Source organism: Cyprinodon tularosa, unplaced genomic scaffold, assembly GCF_016077235.1.
Source record: "Cyprinodon tularosa strain WSP-4 unplaced genomic scaffold, ASM1607723v1 ctg106, whole genome shotgun sequence".
Classification (NCBI taxonomy): domain Eukaryota; kingdom Metazoa; phylum Chordata; class Actinopteri; order Cyprinodontiformes; family Cyprinodontidae; genus Cyprinodon; species Cyprinodon tularosa.
The window spans coordinates 2342799-2359354 of record NW_024037849.1 but is presented as its reverse complement, the minus strand read 5'-3'; the positions used below and the strand labels follow the sequence as shown (position 1 = coordinate 2359354).

General features: G+C 44.2%; 1 protein-coding gene across 2 annotated transcripts in view; it reads left to right on the top strand.

Annotated features, from left to right (window-relative positions):
- The window catches only part of gpc5b (glypican 5b), an 85630-nt gene that overhangs the window by 24594 nt on the left and 44480 nt on the right, over positions 1 to 16556 (top strand). For both annotated transcript variants that reach the window (XM_038287207.1, XM_038287200.1), the window contains exons 5-7: positions 7809 to 7969; positions 8410 to 8469; positions 8889 to 9011. In XM_038287207.1, the coding sequence (XP_038143135.1) occupies positions 7809 to 7969; positions 8410 to 8469; positions 8889 to 9011 (344 nt within the window). The remainder of the gene's footprint in view (positions 1 to 7808; positions 7970 to 8409; positions 8470 to 8888; positions 9012 to 16556) is intronic.

The following is a 16556-nucleotide window of genomic DNA, read 5'->3' as shown; positions in this document are numbered from 1 at the left end:
CCATAAATTTTTGAGACGCTGATTGGCCATTAAATTATTAAATTCACCTAGCAATAGTACATGATTGGCAGATTCTCTGCAAATGTGGTGCAGTCTGATCACAGCCCCAAGACAGAGACGAGTCTGTCTGTGGAAATCCACAAATGAATGAAAGTAGATAGGGAAATGTAGTTTATATAATTTGTTTTGCTTATAGGTACACACTCTAGAGCAGTGGTCTCCAACCCTGGTCCTCAAGATCTACTGTCCTACAGATTTTAGATGCATCCCTGCTTCAACACAGCTGAATCAAATGATTGATTACCTTTTCAAGCCATTCATTTGATTCAGCTGTGTTCAAGCAGGGATGCATCTAAAATCTGTAGGACAGTAGATCTTGAGGACCAGGGTTGGAGACCACTGCTCTAGAGAGTAAAAGTGACATTTATGAGTTAATTTCTAAAAATATATTTTACGTTTCTCTCTTCTTATCAGGGAGGGCAGTGCCCCAGCACCCCCTATGGGCCGGCCGCCACTGCGCCACACATTTCTATGTGATTAATACTAAACTCTTACTGATGAATTCAAAAGATTTATACTTGTTGTTGATGCATGCTTTGGATAACTGTGAAGACCCTGACATACTTTTACTTGACACTACAGCCCCTTAGGGAGGGATAAATGAGCAATTTACTCAGAGGAAAAGAAATGGAAAAATTGAAATGAAAAAATAAAGTAAGTTTTCCAAAGTATAATAATAAATTTTTCTAACCATGTTTTCCTTCTGAGTTAAATTATCTTAGTTTGGAGGATAGAATCATTTAATTTCAATAAAATCATGCTTCATTGTTATTTTTCGACATGATCATGGTGAGATGATAAAAGATTTCATCACACAGGCTGCACGGTGTACCAAGAGTAGACTGGAGGTTATTGGTTAGCCCTGATGCTGAAAAATTAGAGCTTTATTTATCTTTCTGAATGATGCTCAGTGATTCTTTTTTACTCAAAACTGAGTCTATATCTAGTTAGAACTATTTCATCCACCTTGACAAAAATCCATGTTCTGTTTGAAAAAAAGTAACCCCAAGTGTCTGATGCTGCTGCTATCTTTTTTCTCAGTTTTTGTAATGTTAATGTGGTTTATTCTGAGCTTTTTATGTTCCTTTGTTCTAAATCTTTGATTTTTTTACTATTGTAATGTTTTGCGGGGTTGTTTTCCACAGCCTCATGACCGTTTTCACAGTGGCAATGGTAGATTAAAAAAGACTTATTGATGAAATCATATTAAAAGGTGTTTTAACTATCGCTCCAAATATGCAAACAAGTTCTTTTTCATAATATTCACTCGGTGTCTCGCTATGGGATGCAGCCTCCTGCAGCCCTGATAGAAGCATCTATCTCAATCTGCCAATCCTTATTGGCCGGTGGAAGTGCCCGTCATACGCCACGCCCCGTAGCTCCGACTACTAAAGCGTGTGCGGATCACGGCACTCCAATTCAAAACCTCTTCTCACCTGAGAGCTTATCTCACGTCGGAGCCTTCGCTAGCTTAACTGCCCACAGACGGACCTTGCTAGTTTCCGTCGCCGGACGCTAGCACTGTGCTCTGGCTTCTGCCCTGTCCGCTCACTCCAGACCGGACCGGTATCCTTTTGTCTCTCTTCACAGCGGAATCCCTCTCGGCTCCCCTCCACGGACGCTCGAGTCGGACAAGCATTTAGCACACCAGCTACTTCCTCGACCCCGCCACGCTAGCTCGCCAGTTAGCTACGGTTCCTTTCCCTACCAGCACTCCAGCTCGCCGGGAAATGGCGGCCGTCCAAAACCCCCACGCCAGGGGAGACTACCGTCTTTGTGGCTGCGGGAATAAAATTTCAGGGAAGGACACCCACCCGGTGTGCAGTACCTGTCTGGGAGTCGACCACGCCAGGTTGGCCCTAGAAATTCCCGGCTCCTGTGGACACTGCAAAGTGTTCACGGTTAAGAGCCTCAGACGCAGGCTAGCCCACCAGGTTAGCGTCTCGGACTGTGACCCATTCCTCCCCACCGCCGCACAAGGTGCAGCCGCGGAGGAGGACGTGGACACAGCTGGGGAAGCTCCGGAGACTGACTACGACTGGGGTGCCCAGTGCGAGCAGCTCCATGCCCCCCCGTTTCCCGAGGAAGACGTGCTGGAAGTCAGCCCCATGGAGGAGGATGACGACACCTCGTTCCTCATATCAGAGGACGAGGAAGAGGATGACACCTTCATGGCCCCAGCACGGCCTGAGAGGCCTAAACCGCCGTGCCCTTCCGCCAAGGAAGACGGGAGCGAGCTCACCAGCTCCCTCCCTCCATGTGGACCTGCTCGACGTGTGCAAACGCGCGGCAGAGAAGCTGGAGATTCCCTGGCCGGTCGCAATAGCGGAGCCCACCCGGTCCCGCTACGAAGGCAAACGGCTTCCCCTGGCACGAAATGCCGTGAAGCAGCTTCTCCCTGTCTTCCCCGAGTTGCTGACGGAGCTCTCCAAAACATGGACTAGCTGCCCATACAGCAACAGGAGCCCTATTTCGGGCGCAGCATCCCTCGACTGCGAGGCGATGGACGCCCACTCTCCATGCCTCCGGTGGAAGTCCCGGTAGCTGCGCACCTCTGCCCAGGCAGCGTGAGCCAGCTGTCTGCAGCTTCCCCCAGGCGCCCGACGCTGCCAGCTAAGCCCGAATGGTTTCAGTCTGCGCTGACCGAAAAGGCATACAAAGCAGCAGCCCTCTCGGCCATAGCCCTCAGCGCCCTCTCCATACTCACTGCCTACCAAGCGGAGTTGTTTGGCGCGTCTGCTGAGGAGCAAGACCCGGATGCGTGGGAGGAGATGGCGGTCATCGCGGACCTGTCTCTCCGTATCCAACGTGTCGCGGTCCAGGCCACAGGGAAGGTGATGGCAACCCTCGTCATCCAGGAGCGAGCGCGATGGCTCAGTCTCGCTAACCTGACCAACAGGGAGCGGGATGACATCCTGGATATGCCGATCGTCCCTGAAGGCATCTTCGGCTCTGCATTGGCCACAAAGCAGCAAAGATGTGAGGCAAAGAAAAAGGACAACGAGGCCCTTAAACTTTGTCTCCCTCGGAAAGCCCCTGCGCCTTCACCTCCGGTGCAACGCAAAACCTTTGCGCATGCAGCCTCCCAGCCGCCGCGTTTTAAGATACCAAGACGGCCACCACCGCCAGGTCCGCCCCCTCCAATGAGGAAGGAGCGCGGAGCCGGCTGGCAGGGGAAACCTGCCTCCACGACCGCTACGCCGCCGCCGCCCACAGCCGCCGCGAGCTCGGTCCCACAGGCGAGGAAGAAAAAGAGGGCGGCCTGACAGCCGCCAGTTCCTCAGTTGGTGCAGCCTGCTGTTCCCCGTTGCGCAGGCCCACCGTTTTGGCTTGTCTGTGCGCACCCCACGCCACCGTTGCCCATCCCAGAGCCGGTCACCGAGGAGAAGGACATCGCCCCGGAGGTCTGCGCGGTTGCGCCCCGAGCGGAATGTCCACAAGCACAGTCACACACCCTTGTTCAAAGAAAAAATGGTGTCAAAATAAAAATAATAAATCTGTCACAGCCAGGCCACGAGCCGAGGGTGCAGATAATAAAAAAAGCCAAAACAGACGATGCTCTCTCCATAAGCAGGGTGGCCGCTCCGCCCCCTGCAGCTCTGCTCCCGGGACGGGCACCGCCGTCCCCGCGGAGCAGAGCAGAGCGCCCCACCGTGCCTCCGGTGGTGCCCGAGAATCATTTCTCGGTTCCACCACAGGGGGGCGCGGGGCAGGAGCCGCAATATGTTCCCCCGCTTTCTCTCAGATGGGAAAGCTGGAGAGCAGCAGCAGCTCCACCGTGGGTGTTGCGCACAATTTCCCGGGGATACAGGCTTCAATTCGCCACCGTCCCTCCCCGCTTCTCCGGTGTAATACACTCACATGCACAGGGAGAATCAGCTCGAGTTTTACGGGAGGAAATTCTCTCTCTGATAGACAAACGAGCAGTTTCTGTCGTATCTCCCGAACAGAGTCTGTCAGGGTTTTATTCCAGATACTTCCTCGTCCCCAAACGGGGGGGGGGGGGGGGAGATGAATCCGACCTATTCTGGACTTAAGAGCCCTGAACAAATTCCTGCGGAAATACAAGTTCAGGATGCTGACACATGCAGCACTGTTGCGTCTAGTAAGACGCGGTGCACAGAGGCCGCGGTAGCCCCGCTCAGACGCCGGGGGATACGTCTGGCCACGTATTTAGACGACTGGCTCCTGTTAGCGCAGTCAGAACAGGAAGCCAGGGTTCACACACACATTGTCACAAAACACCTGATGGATTTGGGTTTTGTGATAAATATGGAAAAAAGCCACCTATCTCCAACGCAGGAGATATGCTTTTTGGGATTATCCCTGCGCTCTGTTCCGTTCACAGCCCGCCTGTCAGAGGAAAGAGTGACGGCTTTCAGAGCGTGCCTTGCACAATTCCGTCTGCACAGGTCTGTCCAGTTCAGACTGTGCCTTCGGTTGCTGGGTCTGATGGCCTCAGCCATCCTCGTGATTCGCCTCGGCCGCCTTCACATGCGGATCTTTCAGCGCTGGGTCGCTTCGCTCCGAATGGACCCCGTGCGTCATGGCGCACGGCGGATAACGGTCACAGCGGACTGTATAACAGCTCTGCGCTGTTGGCGAGCCCCGTCCTTCCTGACCCAAGGGGTGCCTATGGGCACCGTCTCGTCCAGGAAAGTGGTAACCACGGATGCCAGCCTATCAGGCTGGGGCGGCATTCACCAGGGCAGGTCTGTGAGGGGTCGCTGGAGCCAGGCCCTCCAGCGCCTTCACATAAACTTTCTCGAACTTTCGGCGGTGTTTCTTTCTCTGAGACACTTCCTCCCATTCCTCTCGGGCCACCATGTCCTGGTGAGGACGGACAACACGACAACAGTGGCGTATATCAACCGCCAAGGGGGCCTGCGCTCCCGCATGTTGCACAATCTGGCGCGCGACCTGATTCTCTGGAGCAGTGCCCACTTTCTCTCCCTGAGAGCGACGCACGTCCCGGGAGACTTGAACACAGGTGCGGACCTGCTGTCCAGAGGCGTGCCAGTGTACGGGGAATGGACGCTGAACCCACAGGTCGTGGAGCAGATATGGGCGCGCTACGGGCGCGCTCAGATAGATCTGTTCGCGTCCAGGGAAAACGCTCGATGTGAGCTGTTCTTCTCTCTGAGCACTCTGAATGCCCCTCTGGGCGTAGACGCACTAGCGCACGCCTGGCCGCACGAGCTGCTATACGCGTTTCCACCGCTGGCCCTGATACCCCCCACTCTCGCCAGAGTGAGGGCATTCAATCACAGACTGATCCTAATAGCTCCGCACTGGCCAGCGCAACACTGGCTGGCGGAGATATTCCAGTTGCTGTGCGCCCAGCCTTGGGAGCTGCCGCTGCGCAGGGACCTGCTCTCGCAGGGTGCAGGGACAGTGTTCCACCCACACCCGGAGCGACTGCAGCTGTGGGCCTGGCCCGTGAGTGGCTTAATTTAACCACTGCCGGGCTCCCTCAGAGTGTAATTAATACTATCCAAAACGCCAGGGCTCCCTCCACTAGGAACCTATATGGCTCGAAGTGGGGACTGTTTGAGCGGTGGTGTCTTGAACGGGACTACGTTCCTTTTCAGTGTTCTGTACCAGCGATTCTGTCGTTTTTACAGGAACTGATTGATAAAGGAAAAGCTTTTTCTACGGTTAAGGTTTATCTGGCAGCTATAGCAGCATGCCATATAGGATTTGGAGACAAAACGGCGAGCCAACACCCTTTGGTTTGTCGGTTTATGAAGGGCGCCCGCAGGCTCCTCCCCGTCTCCAGACCTTTGCTGCCTCCGTGGGATTTGTCGGTGGTTCTGGAGGGGCTTAAGGGACCCCCATTTGAACCGTTGTTGGGGTCCAGTCTTAAACATCTGTCTCTCAAGACAGTTCTGTTACTGGCCCTGGCCTCTGCGAAACGAGTCAGCGACATTCATGCGCTCTCTGTGAACCCCGCATGTACCCGGTTCGACCCGGAATACACGCGTGCGGTTCTGAAGCCCAACCCGGCCTTTGTTCCTAAAGTGGTTGGTTCTTGTTCACCGATTGAGCTAGCGGCGTTCGCCGCCTCCCCAGGTGAACGGCGAGCGCACACGCTGTGCCCTGTTCGAGCCGTGCGCTCTTATATGGACAGGACGCAGAGCTTCAGGATGAGTGATCAGCTCTTTGTCTCCTGGGCGGAGCCCCGTAAGGGACAGCCGATCACAAAGCAACGCCTCGCCCACTGGGTGGTGGAGGCTATAGCTTTGGCGTATGGAAGCAGGGGTCTGCAGCCCCCGGCGGGTCTGCGTGCACACTCTACCCGCGGGATGGCTGCGTCCTGGGCTTTATTTCGGGGAGTGTCCGTTCAGGACATTTGTTCAGCGGCGAATTGGTCTTCGCCTCTGACTTTTGTCCGGTTCTACATGCTTGACGTGTCTGGACCGTGTGTGGCCAGTGCGGTCCTAGAGTCATAACTGACCTTGTGGACCTTCCCCATCGGCCGGTTCTTGTTCGATAAGCTGTCTGGCAATACGGGATACCATACCATATCCCATAGCGAGACACCGAGTGAATATTATGAAAAAGAACGTTTGGTTATCTAACATAACCCCAGTTCTTAGAATAATATGAGCGAGGTGTCTCGCCAGACGACCCTTCTTGCAGGGCGGCGAGAAGAGGTTTGCTTGTTGAATTGGAGTGCCGTGATCCGCACACGCTTTAGTAGTCGGAGCTACGTGGCGTGGCGTATGACGGGCACTTCCACCGGCCAATCAGGATTGGCAGATTGAGATAGATGCTTCTATCAGGGCTGCAGGAGGCTGCATCCCATAGCGAGACACCTCGCTCATATTATTCTAAGAACTGGGGTTATGTTAGATAACCAAACGTTATTGGAGCCGTTATTTTTTTTTATATTCCCCTCTTAACAGGTCCAAAGGTCCAAACATGTTATCCTGTCTAAAATTAAATAAATAAATAAAGATAAAAAAGTCATTATGTATAATATAAAAATAGTATACTAAAACATGAGAGAAACTGTCAAATAATCCTTTATGATCATCGTATGGTGTTTTACCCCTTTAAGACGTGAGCAGCAATAGCAAATCCTGCAAGATACAGTTAACTACTTAGCAATTGGGTACGTTTTGACAAGTTTTCAAGTTTTTACAGATCCTTAAAAAAGGTACAGTTTAGGAACTAAAAAATAAGTTTAAGGTCCCAAAACTGCTGAGATAATTACAGAACTGAGCTTTTTTTATTAACCAAACTTCAGTAAAAAAAGACAATCTTATGGTGCCACTGTAAAGTAGTTTCAGTGGACACCTTGTCAAAGTTAATGATTTTGAAAAACCTTAGAAAATGCACACTTCATGAAAAACACAGAGTGTACGAAACACATTTTTATGTTACAATATAACTTCAGAACGTCAATGCTGATACAGGAACTTACACCTTTTACTTTTTAACTTAGCTTATTAACTTTCTAAGTTAATTTATTAACTTGCTTTAACTTAATTCACATAGGTAAAATATCACTGTTTGCTGCATCCAAGGTCTCATCTGATTGGTAAAATGAAAAAAATGATGTATACTGCCAAATAGTGATATCTGTGCTGATTGGCTGGATATAAATGATGTGCCTCTAGACCTCACTGAGGGATGGAGGGAATCCATTTTTAAGGGGTCACGATAAAGGGTTAATAGAACTTTTTTTTTTTTCTCTTGAAAATAGATGAATCTCCTCATGCAAAGTGTCTGTTTATGTGCAGGTAGAAAAGGTTTGTGGGCCCCAAGCTCCAGGTGCCTTGATAATGGATACAAGGTCATCACAACTACATGCTGCTACCTGGGCAACGTTACTCACTTCTAAAAAGTCAGCAGTTACTCTGCCTCCTTCACCTCACCGCTTTTTGCAGCTGCAGACCCAAAAGTAAGGTTACATTCAGTGCCTCATTGCTGTTTTTTAACTTACCGGTATATTCTCTAATTAACCTGTGAGGCCTTCTCAGATCAGTTGTTACATTGCGAAGATTAAACAGGACACAGGCAGTTTTAGCTGATTTAGATAGATTTCTAAAAAATAATTTTCATTTTCAAATTATGTCTTAGTTTTCAATTCATATATATCATGGTGTTGCTTTATTCCATATTACGACAAAATATGTTTGTAGTTGATAGACAATTATATTCACAATAAACGACAATTGAAATGGCTGCAATTTGATAAAATGTGAAAAATGTTCAAAGGAAACAAATCATCTCTCAAGCCACTAAAAAAATTCAATGTAATTATTTATTTCTTGTTAGACAGCGAGTAAGAGGATAATCAATGAAGTACTTTATACTGAATAGTATTTTCTTTTCCTGCAGGTCATTCCCCCTTAAAGGCTCGAGAGGAGAAAAAAGTCGAAACCTGAAAAAATTATCAAGGTAAGTTGTTTATATTCAGAAAAGTAGATTTAGTTTCTAATCATTGGAAAGTAACTATTTTAAAATTCCTTAACCAGCTGATATAAGTGGTTTTGTTTTTAAACTATTAAAAATATTGGTTTTGTGTTAAATAAAGAATTATATCCTTTGTAAAGAGTTCATACTAAATTATTTTTCATTATGTGCTTACAAAACACCATCCTGGTTGCAGTCGTGAATTCTCCTTCCCTCACCAAGTGAAAATTATACAGTAATTTACTGCTTGTTCACATGTAGTTCTTTCCTTTTAAATTCATGATTGAAACTTTCAGAATAAAAAGGGGCTCAACATTGTTTCTTGACATGACTCAAGTCTCTCCAATAACAGCATGTACTATATTTCTCATCATCTGCTGTGAACCAAAATCTGTCTTTTCTAGGGAATTTGAGATCTCCATCCAGCGGTACCAGTGGTTCCTGTCTGAGCTGCCAGAATTGCTTTGTGAAAGTGAAATGGAGGTAGAGCAGCACACATGCTGGAGTGGTGAAGATGTTGTAGAAAGGTATGTGTGTTACATTGGCGGTTTTATTTAGAAACTGAGAAAAGCCAGCCTGACACAAACCAAAGAAAATGGGTGTTGCTCATCTGTTGTTCAATCTCATCTCTTGAGATCAGTTTAAGCTTGCATATCTGTATTATCCTCTGATCATTTATTTCTGAATTAGTTCTCTTTAGGGTCCTTCAAGTATGAAGAGATCAGATAAAATGAGACAAAGCATCACCAACGCATAAGGAGGTTGAAAAAATAATTTGAGCAATTCTTAAGAAGGGGAATAAACAGATGAGATCTCTTCATAATATGGTTACAGTAACCTTTATTCAATGGGAATCTAGAATAAGTAAGAGAGGGGTAAGACTTATGGCAAAGATTGGAAAGCCAGGATTTGAACCTACAACAGCCTTGTTGAGAACCAAGACTTCCATTTCAACTAAACTCAACTCAACTTTATTATCAAATGTGCTACATGGTAAACATACAACACAGATGAAATTGCCGTCCTCTCAACCCCACGGTGAAATATAATATAAAATATAATGAACTATAGCATAAAAAAATAAAAAATAAAAACCTAAGATATAAGAATAAATATTTGAATATTTAAATATGCAAACAGTAGTGCGAATGGTGCAAATAGTGCATAGAGTAGCAGTCCCGACGTGGGGGAAGTAGTGGGGGACTGGGGTATTGGGGGGGCGAAGGGGGGCAGGGCAGGGAGGGAATTGAGCATCCTCACTTCCTGGTGGAAGAAGCTGTCTATGAGCCTACTGGTTCTGGCCCGGAGACTCTGCAGCCTCCTCCCGGATGGCAGCAGGGTGAAGACATTGTGGGTGGGGTCACCTGTGATCCTGGTGGCTGTGCTGGTGAGGCGGTAGTGGTAAATGTCCAATAGATAGGGGAGGGGGACACTGAGGATCTTCCCAGCTGCTTTCACGGTGCGCTGCAGTGTCTTGCGGCAGGCTGCATTGCAGGCTCCGTACCACACGGTGATGCTTTCTGAAATTGGCAAAATTTGTCTCATTTTTCTGTTAGCTGAGTTCAGGAAAAGAGGCAGATGTGAGAGAAATTAGAGAATACACAATGCTCATAGTAATACCTATTTCTCAGGAGAAAAAAATCCCATACTTTCCTATGTATAAAAGTTTTACAAATATAGATATCCTGGGTTGTTCTGCAGCGGGAAAATTTGAGTTTACCATTGGCTGCATGCAAACTTCACACATTAAAAAAGGTGAAAAAAAACAGATTAGGAAACGTTACAGCTTTCTCAGATAAAAAAAAAAATAAATTGAATGTATTTTGATGCATGCAAACAACAGTGCAATATTTGTAAGAATTTGAGACAAAGTTGCAAAGTAGCCCAGATTTAAATAATTTGATAGTGCGTTTGGAGCATCTATGGTTAGAAAGTCTGAACAAAGCTGAGAGGAAGGATCTATAACATAAATGTTTAATGCACCTATGATGCATGAAACCTTTCCTCTGAATGAGCTTTCAATTTCTGCAATAAGTTCGTAGGAGACATTTTCCAACAGTGATGTAACTTTTGCTGGTCACTCTGTCTCCCACCACCTTCACTGGGGGTTGAGGTCAAGGAGGGCATTCTAGGACACTACTGGCCTTTATGATTAGCTTATCTAATGGCTAACTCTCAGCTGTAGCTCTTCTGCTGTTCCAACAAATGAACGAGGCCCTCGAGAAATCTATATGAGTGCCTTTTTGCATTCCTAACGATCTTGGTCTACACAGCAGGTAGATTGTGCTCTGACCCTTCATTTAAATAGCATCACTATTGTCACTCCTGTCTAAATCACATTTCAGGAGATCATCCAGGTATTTGTAAGAGTCCATTATCTTAAAGTAAGTACCTTGGATGTTCACTGCTGTCAGTCTGTTGGGTGGACATCTGCAGAAATCCGCCACCAATTCCTTGGTTTTCCCCACATTTATTAGGAAATGTAGGAGCGGATTTGAGTCAGATCCTTGTGTCCAGTGTGTACTCTGAGTCTTCCTCATCAACTATGACAATGTGGTTAGAGTACTTTTGTAGATGTTGGGGAAAACTCGCCTGTGCAAAATACCAGTCATATGGGTCTTGGTTATCACAAAACAGGCTTAAATTGGAAGGCGACTGAACTTTCACTTTATCTTCAGTTTTATCTGAAGACGTTTCAACAACTATCAGGAATCCGTTTCATTTCTGTGGGAGTCCTGATGTATATAAGCAGCATTGAGGTCCATCCTCCTAAGCCCATTCCAAATCAGACAATGATTTGCATTTAACCTTGTGCTGAATGATTTTGCGAAAAAAATCTAAATCGTGGACTGCTGGAAGACCTGCTGTGATCTGGTGTAAGAAAAGTGAAATGGCGTGCTCAAAGATGATCCTGCACATTTTCAGTATGTTTGGCTCAACCTGCTGCTGTGAAGCAGGATTCTCCACCATGAACATATTCAAAAATACATATTGATCCAGGCTCATGAATGAGCACCTTGATATGTGCTTAAGAATAGCTTTGTTGCCATTCAAACCCAGGTTTAAAGCCTTGCAGGTCAGCCTAAAGCCCACTTAAGCCATACAAAAGAAAAAAAAACAATTGGTCAGTTCAGATGTTTTCTAAATTATTATCAGGAAATTTTCCATACACCAAACTGAACGATTGTTGTTCTCTTCTTCAGAAAACACTTTAGATTGTAAAATGGAAATATTTTCTTATTTTCAGTATATATATATATATATATATATATATATATATATATATATATATATATATATATATATATATATATATATATATATATATATATATATATATATATATATATATATATATAGTTCATACATATATATATATATATATATATAGTTTTTCGATGTAAAACATGGGTGCATAAAAGCCTCATTTTATTTCAGTGTTAAATTCGGTTTAAAGTAACAGATTATAATAAAAAATGTCTCTGGACTTTTACTGGTTGATGATTTTCTTTATTCGGACCCTGCTGACTTTTAATTGGTTACCCCGGCTTTAGAGGATTTTAAACTTGGATGCAATGAGACTTTACCAGGAAAAAGTTGCACCTATGGCGGGCATACCCTGTACAATACTTTAGATCTTTGTACTCTGGTACAGCTCAAACTGTATGATGAAACTGCAGGGTTTAGAAGTTCAGAGCTCACGATGTATGTTTCTACACTCTAACTGCTCGCACCGTATATCCAAAAGGTTACGTATGGACTGGTAAGGACTATCATTTCAGTTATTGTCAGGGTTAGGGCATAGAAAAGGGTTAAAAATAACTGAAAATCAATGAAAGTCAATGTAAGACAACAGATGGTCCTTACTACATATAGAAAGCCATGAATGTGTGTGTGTGTGTGTGTGTGTGTGTGTGTGTGTGTGTGTGTGTGTGTGTGTGTGTGTGTGTGTGTGCGTGTGGGGGTGGGTGGGGGTTCTGGATTGTCAGGTTTGCTCTAAGAAGTTGCCAGGCTGGGGGAAGGTGGGCGGCTAGAAGGGTTGTCAAGGTTAGAGAGTTCATTTTCCCAGTCTTTCTTATGGTGATTACATTGGCAGCTTAAAGTAACTTGACAAATGGGCACACACACATGCAAACACACCCACATGCTAACACAAACCCAGTTTATATTACACTTTACTGCATAGATGCCAGCACACCCTACCTATTTGTAAACAAAACTAATTACTACAATCCTCATTAAATATTTTATTTATAAATATTTAGTTCATATAGTCTAAGTCATAGGCAAAAGGTAAATCTATATATAATTTTTGTTAATACCATAATAGTTGTTCTGTATTAAACTTTGAGGTTTTAGAATGAAATTTACGAGCAATTATATGTCATAGATTTTGTTTTAAACAAGTTACCTTTTTTTTGGAGCCTGTTGATGTCACCTAATCCCTTTATGGACTGAGTAGATGTCATAGACATTTTATACTAGATTTTCCAAAAGTTACGTTTTAAACATTGTGTTTTACTATTTTTTAATTAAAGTCCTTGTGCATGGCTGCTTTTAGAACTTTGTCAGACTGGCTTAATAACTAGGGAAGAGGTATCTCAACTCAAGGGACATCTCAGTGTTTCCTCTGGTGATTGATGAAAAAAAAAATTAAAGCCTTTGTTGTATTTTTTCTTTGTAAGAAAACAGAAACAAATGTGCTCCTTGAATTGCAGTAATTCTACCAATTGGGAACATATGCATAGTAAAGAGAATTGCCCTTAACACTGATCCCTGTGGTCAGCCAAATCAGCCTTGTCTAACTAACTTGGTTGACCAACTAAGCACAAAGGCATGTCCTTTTCACGACACTGTCAAGGAAAGAGTCTCCTAGGACATCCTAGGACCCCTTGGGGCTGTTTCATATACAATACCTTGTTCTGTAACAACATTACTAACTTAATAACCTTGTTGCTATATTGAGCAAGTTTTTAGACCCCTCTAGAGACTTTTTCTAAAAAAAGCTAAGAGCTCCTGTGTTGTTGAGACTGGCAATGTCAAAGCACCAATCGGTCTGAGTTTACTGCCTTCAACAAGCAGCAAGGGCTGCTGGAAGTCCCTCCCCCTTTCAGAGCACTGACAGGCAGTCAGACTCAGCAGCAAACCGTACCTGCACTCATTGAAATGCCCCCACTGGGAGTGGGGGTCTTTGACAGTTTTCTCTTAAGATTCCCACTGCTAATATTACTGGGTTAGCTTAACTTGATTAGCAGTCAGACTGTCTTGTCTGCGGGACGTCCCCCCTCTATAGAAGCATATTTAAAAGTACAATCATAATCTTGTTGAATTGACTACACAAAGGCTGTTTTGATGTGCATCTTCTCACTTAAAAAGATCTCAATACGACTTTCTTGTTATACAAATAATAATAAATAAAATAATTATTATTGTTACATACAGCATAACTGTAATGACTGACTTGCTGATATTAGCTGTTGATAGCCTAGCCAGAGATCTGACTCCACATCCCAGCTCAGAAAGCAGTGACCCATCCTAAAGACCATGGGCTCGTCCGTTTTGACATAGATTTAGAAATAGGCTATCGCTTAATAAACTGACTACAAAGTTTTGAAGTGTCATTTTTTTTTTTGCCCAGAGATGTACAAACTCTCCGTGACAAAACTTAAGGTATGAAAGTAAAATTTGTACAGTTACAGTCATTGTTCACTTCTGCTGCTGCTGCTGGAACAAAGCCCTGCAGCTCTGTTCACCCCTCACCTCAACAAGCCCAGGAACTAACTTTAAATGCCCCAGGCTTTGGTCTTCAGAAAACCTGAGAGAACATTCTGTTGCCTCTGATTTAAGCTTATTTTGTGGCTGGCTAATCATTCCATATATTTTTTGGCAAACCATACATTTTGTTTTCATTAAAACCTTGTCATCATGTGTTGTTTTTTTTTCTTCCCAAAGCACTAGAAGGGATTTAGCTTGCGTTGGACTGCAGCCAGTCTGAGCCTCTTTGACCTCTTTACATCTTCTTCCCTTGTCCATCTATCCACCCATTGATTCATTCATCTGACCATCCATTCATCTCTTCGTCAGTCTATTCAAACCTCCATTCATGTCCTCCAGCCTCTGACCCACTTCATTTACAAGTGTCTGCGTTGGTGAGTGTCTGTATGTGAGAAAAAAAACACTGGAAGAGAGTAAATGATGAGAAAGTCTAAAACTGGATGATGGAGGAGAGGAGAGGAAATTGCCTATTTTTTCCCTTTTCTTCCAGACTACAAGTTGGCATTGCTTCAAGAATACTTAGGCCTCTTTCTAGCAAAAAATCTGCAACATACAAGCTATCTTTCTGCTAGTAACTTCTAGGAGTGTCTTGCTGAGAGTGTTAAGTGTCCTGCAGGAGGGAGAGTTGGAGATGTAACATTTCTTGGTCTGAGGTGTACACTGTAGCTGAGGACAGCAACTCAGCATTTGGTTAAATAAAGTCATAAAATAGTTCTTTAATCTGCACTTGCTTGAGCTTCCCCTCCACACCTCGTAAAATGGTGCTCACATAAGCGTAGCTGTTTTGCACCGCTAAAATAAAACAAATCAGATATGTTCATACAGAAGGTTGTTTTCTTGACATCCTTGAATATAATGTGTAACAGTAGTTTATGCTGCACTGCTGTAATAAACAGCAGATCCAGCCAGGCCCAAGAACAGAAAAGTTTGTGCAATGGAAGATCAAAATGACAAAACCAACTCAAAGCCTGCAAAGGGTTTTGTTTACCTTTTAAACCTCAGACAAAGTCCCAATGTGTCAGCTGTGGAGACACTGGTACAGTTGTTCTTTAATTACATTTTATGCAGAAGATGACAAGTGATATGTATTATTGTTTTCCTTTATGTTTTTCTTTGGTTTGTTTTTGGACCTCAAGTCTGAAATGCTAAAATGTCTGTCTGTCTGTTTGTTTGTTTTTTACCTCACTTTGTGGTGGTTACCAGCAGTGTTAACATAAATGGTTAATGTAAGAGGTAAATCAGCTTACAGTATATTCATCTATGTCCAATTTGTGCATGTTTTCAGTTGTGATAGTCTTTTTCTGCCAGAAGGGGGAAGCATTGTACCAACATCCCTAATAGTCTTACCTTTTCATTTAAAGAGCTGCCACAACCCACCTTGAAAGTTATCTATATGTAAAGAAATAATTCATTATATTTCATGGATATCTGTTTAATAAGAACATATGTTAAATTTCAGAAAATGGTTCAGGGGTTGGAGATGAGGTTTGAGAAGACAAAATATAAAACTAGGTGCATTTTCAACAGAACTATCTAACCACAGCATGTATTACCAATATAAAGAAAAGCAAAAGCTTCAGTTGCATGATTTAGATAGTATTTCATATACATGTATGTCTGTGTATGGTTGCTGAAATGATTTAACAGGATGGCAGATATTTAACTAAGGCCGTTTAATCTAAAACTCCCTTTAGATATTATCATGGTAGTCATTATTTTTTTATTCTTCATTTCTCTGTGTTACACAACACATACTTTAAAATGTCGTGTGCAGATTAGACGAATGAAAGAAACAGGAATGGATGTCTGTGTTTGTTTCCTCTGGCAGCCTTGAAGAATCCGATCGCTGAAGCAACGCAGCATTGTCAGGCTGGTGATTTATGTCTGCCGCCGTCCGGATCTTATTAAATGTCACTCACAGTCTCTTTGCACTGTGTCTTTCTGTGGCATAGCCACTGCAGTATTATCATTTGGTGTCAAACACACAGCAGCATTATCATCTGTAATCTGCCTAAAAGCCCCTTTAGAGGTATGACAGGTATACTCAAAGGAACAGCAAATACTGGACAAAAGGAAAGGTTTTGATAAGCAGATACATAGAAAAAAATACCAGTCCTCTTCAGATTCAAATAAGATAACAGGCTTTGATTTGATAAGAATATATTTTGAAATTTACTGTTGCGAAATGGAGACAGCATGTGATGTACATGTTTTCAGTGTCTGATATTTTGTTTTCTTTCGTCCCTGAAGGCAAAGTTTAAGCCTACTCATTATCTATAGCTAAAATGTTTTAATTT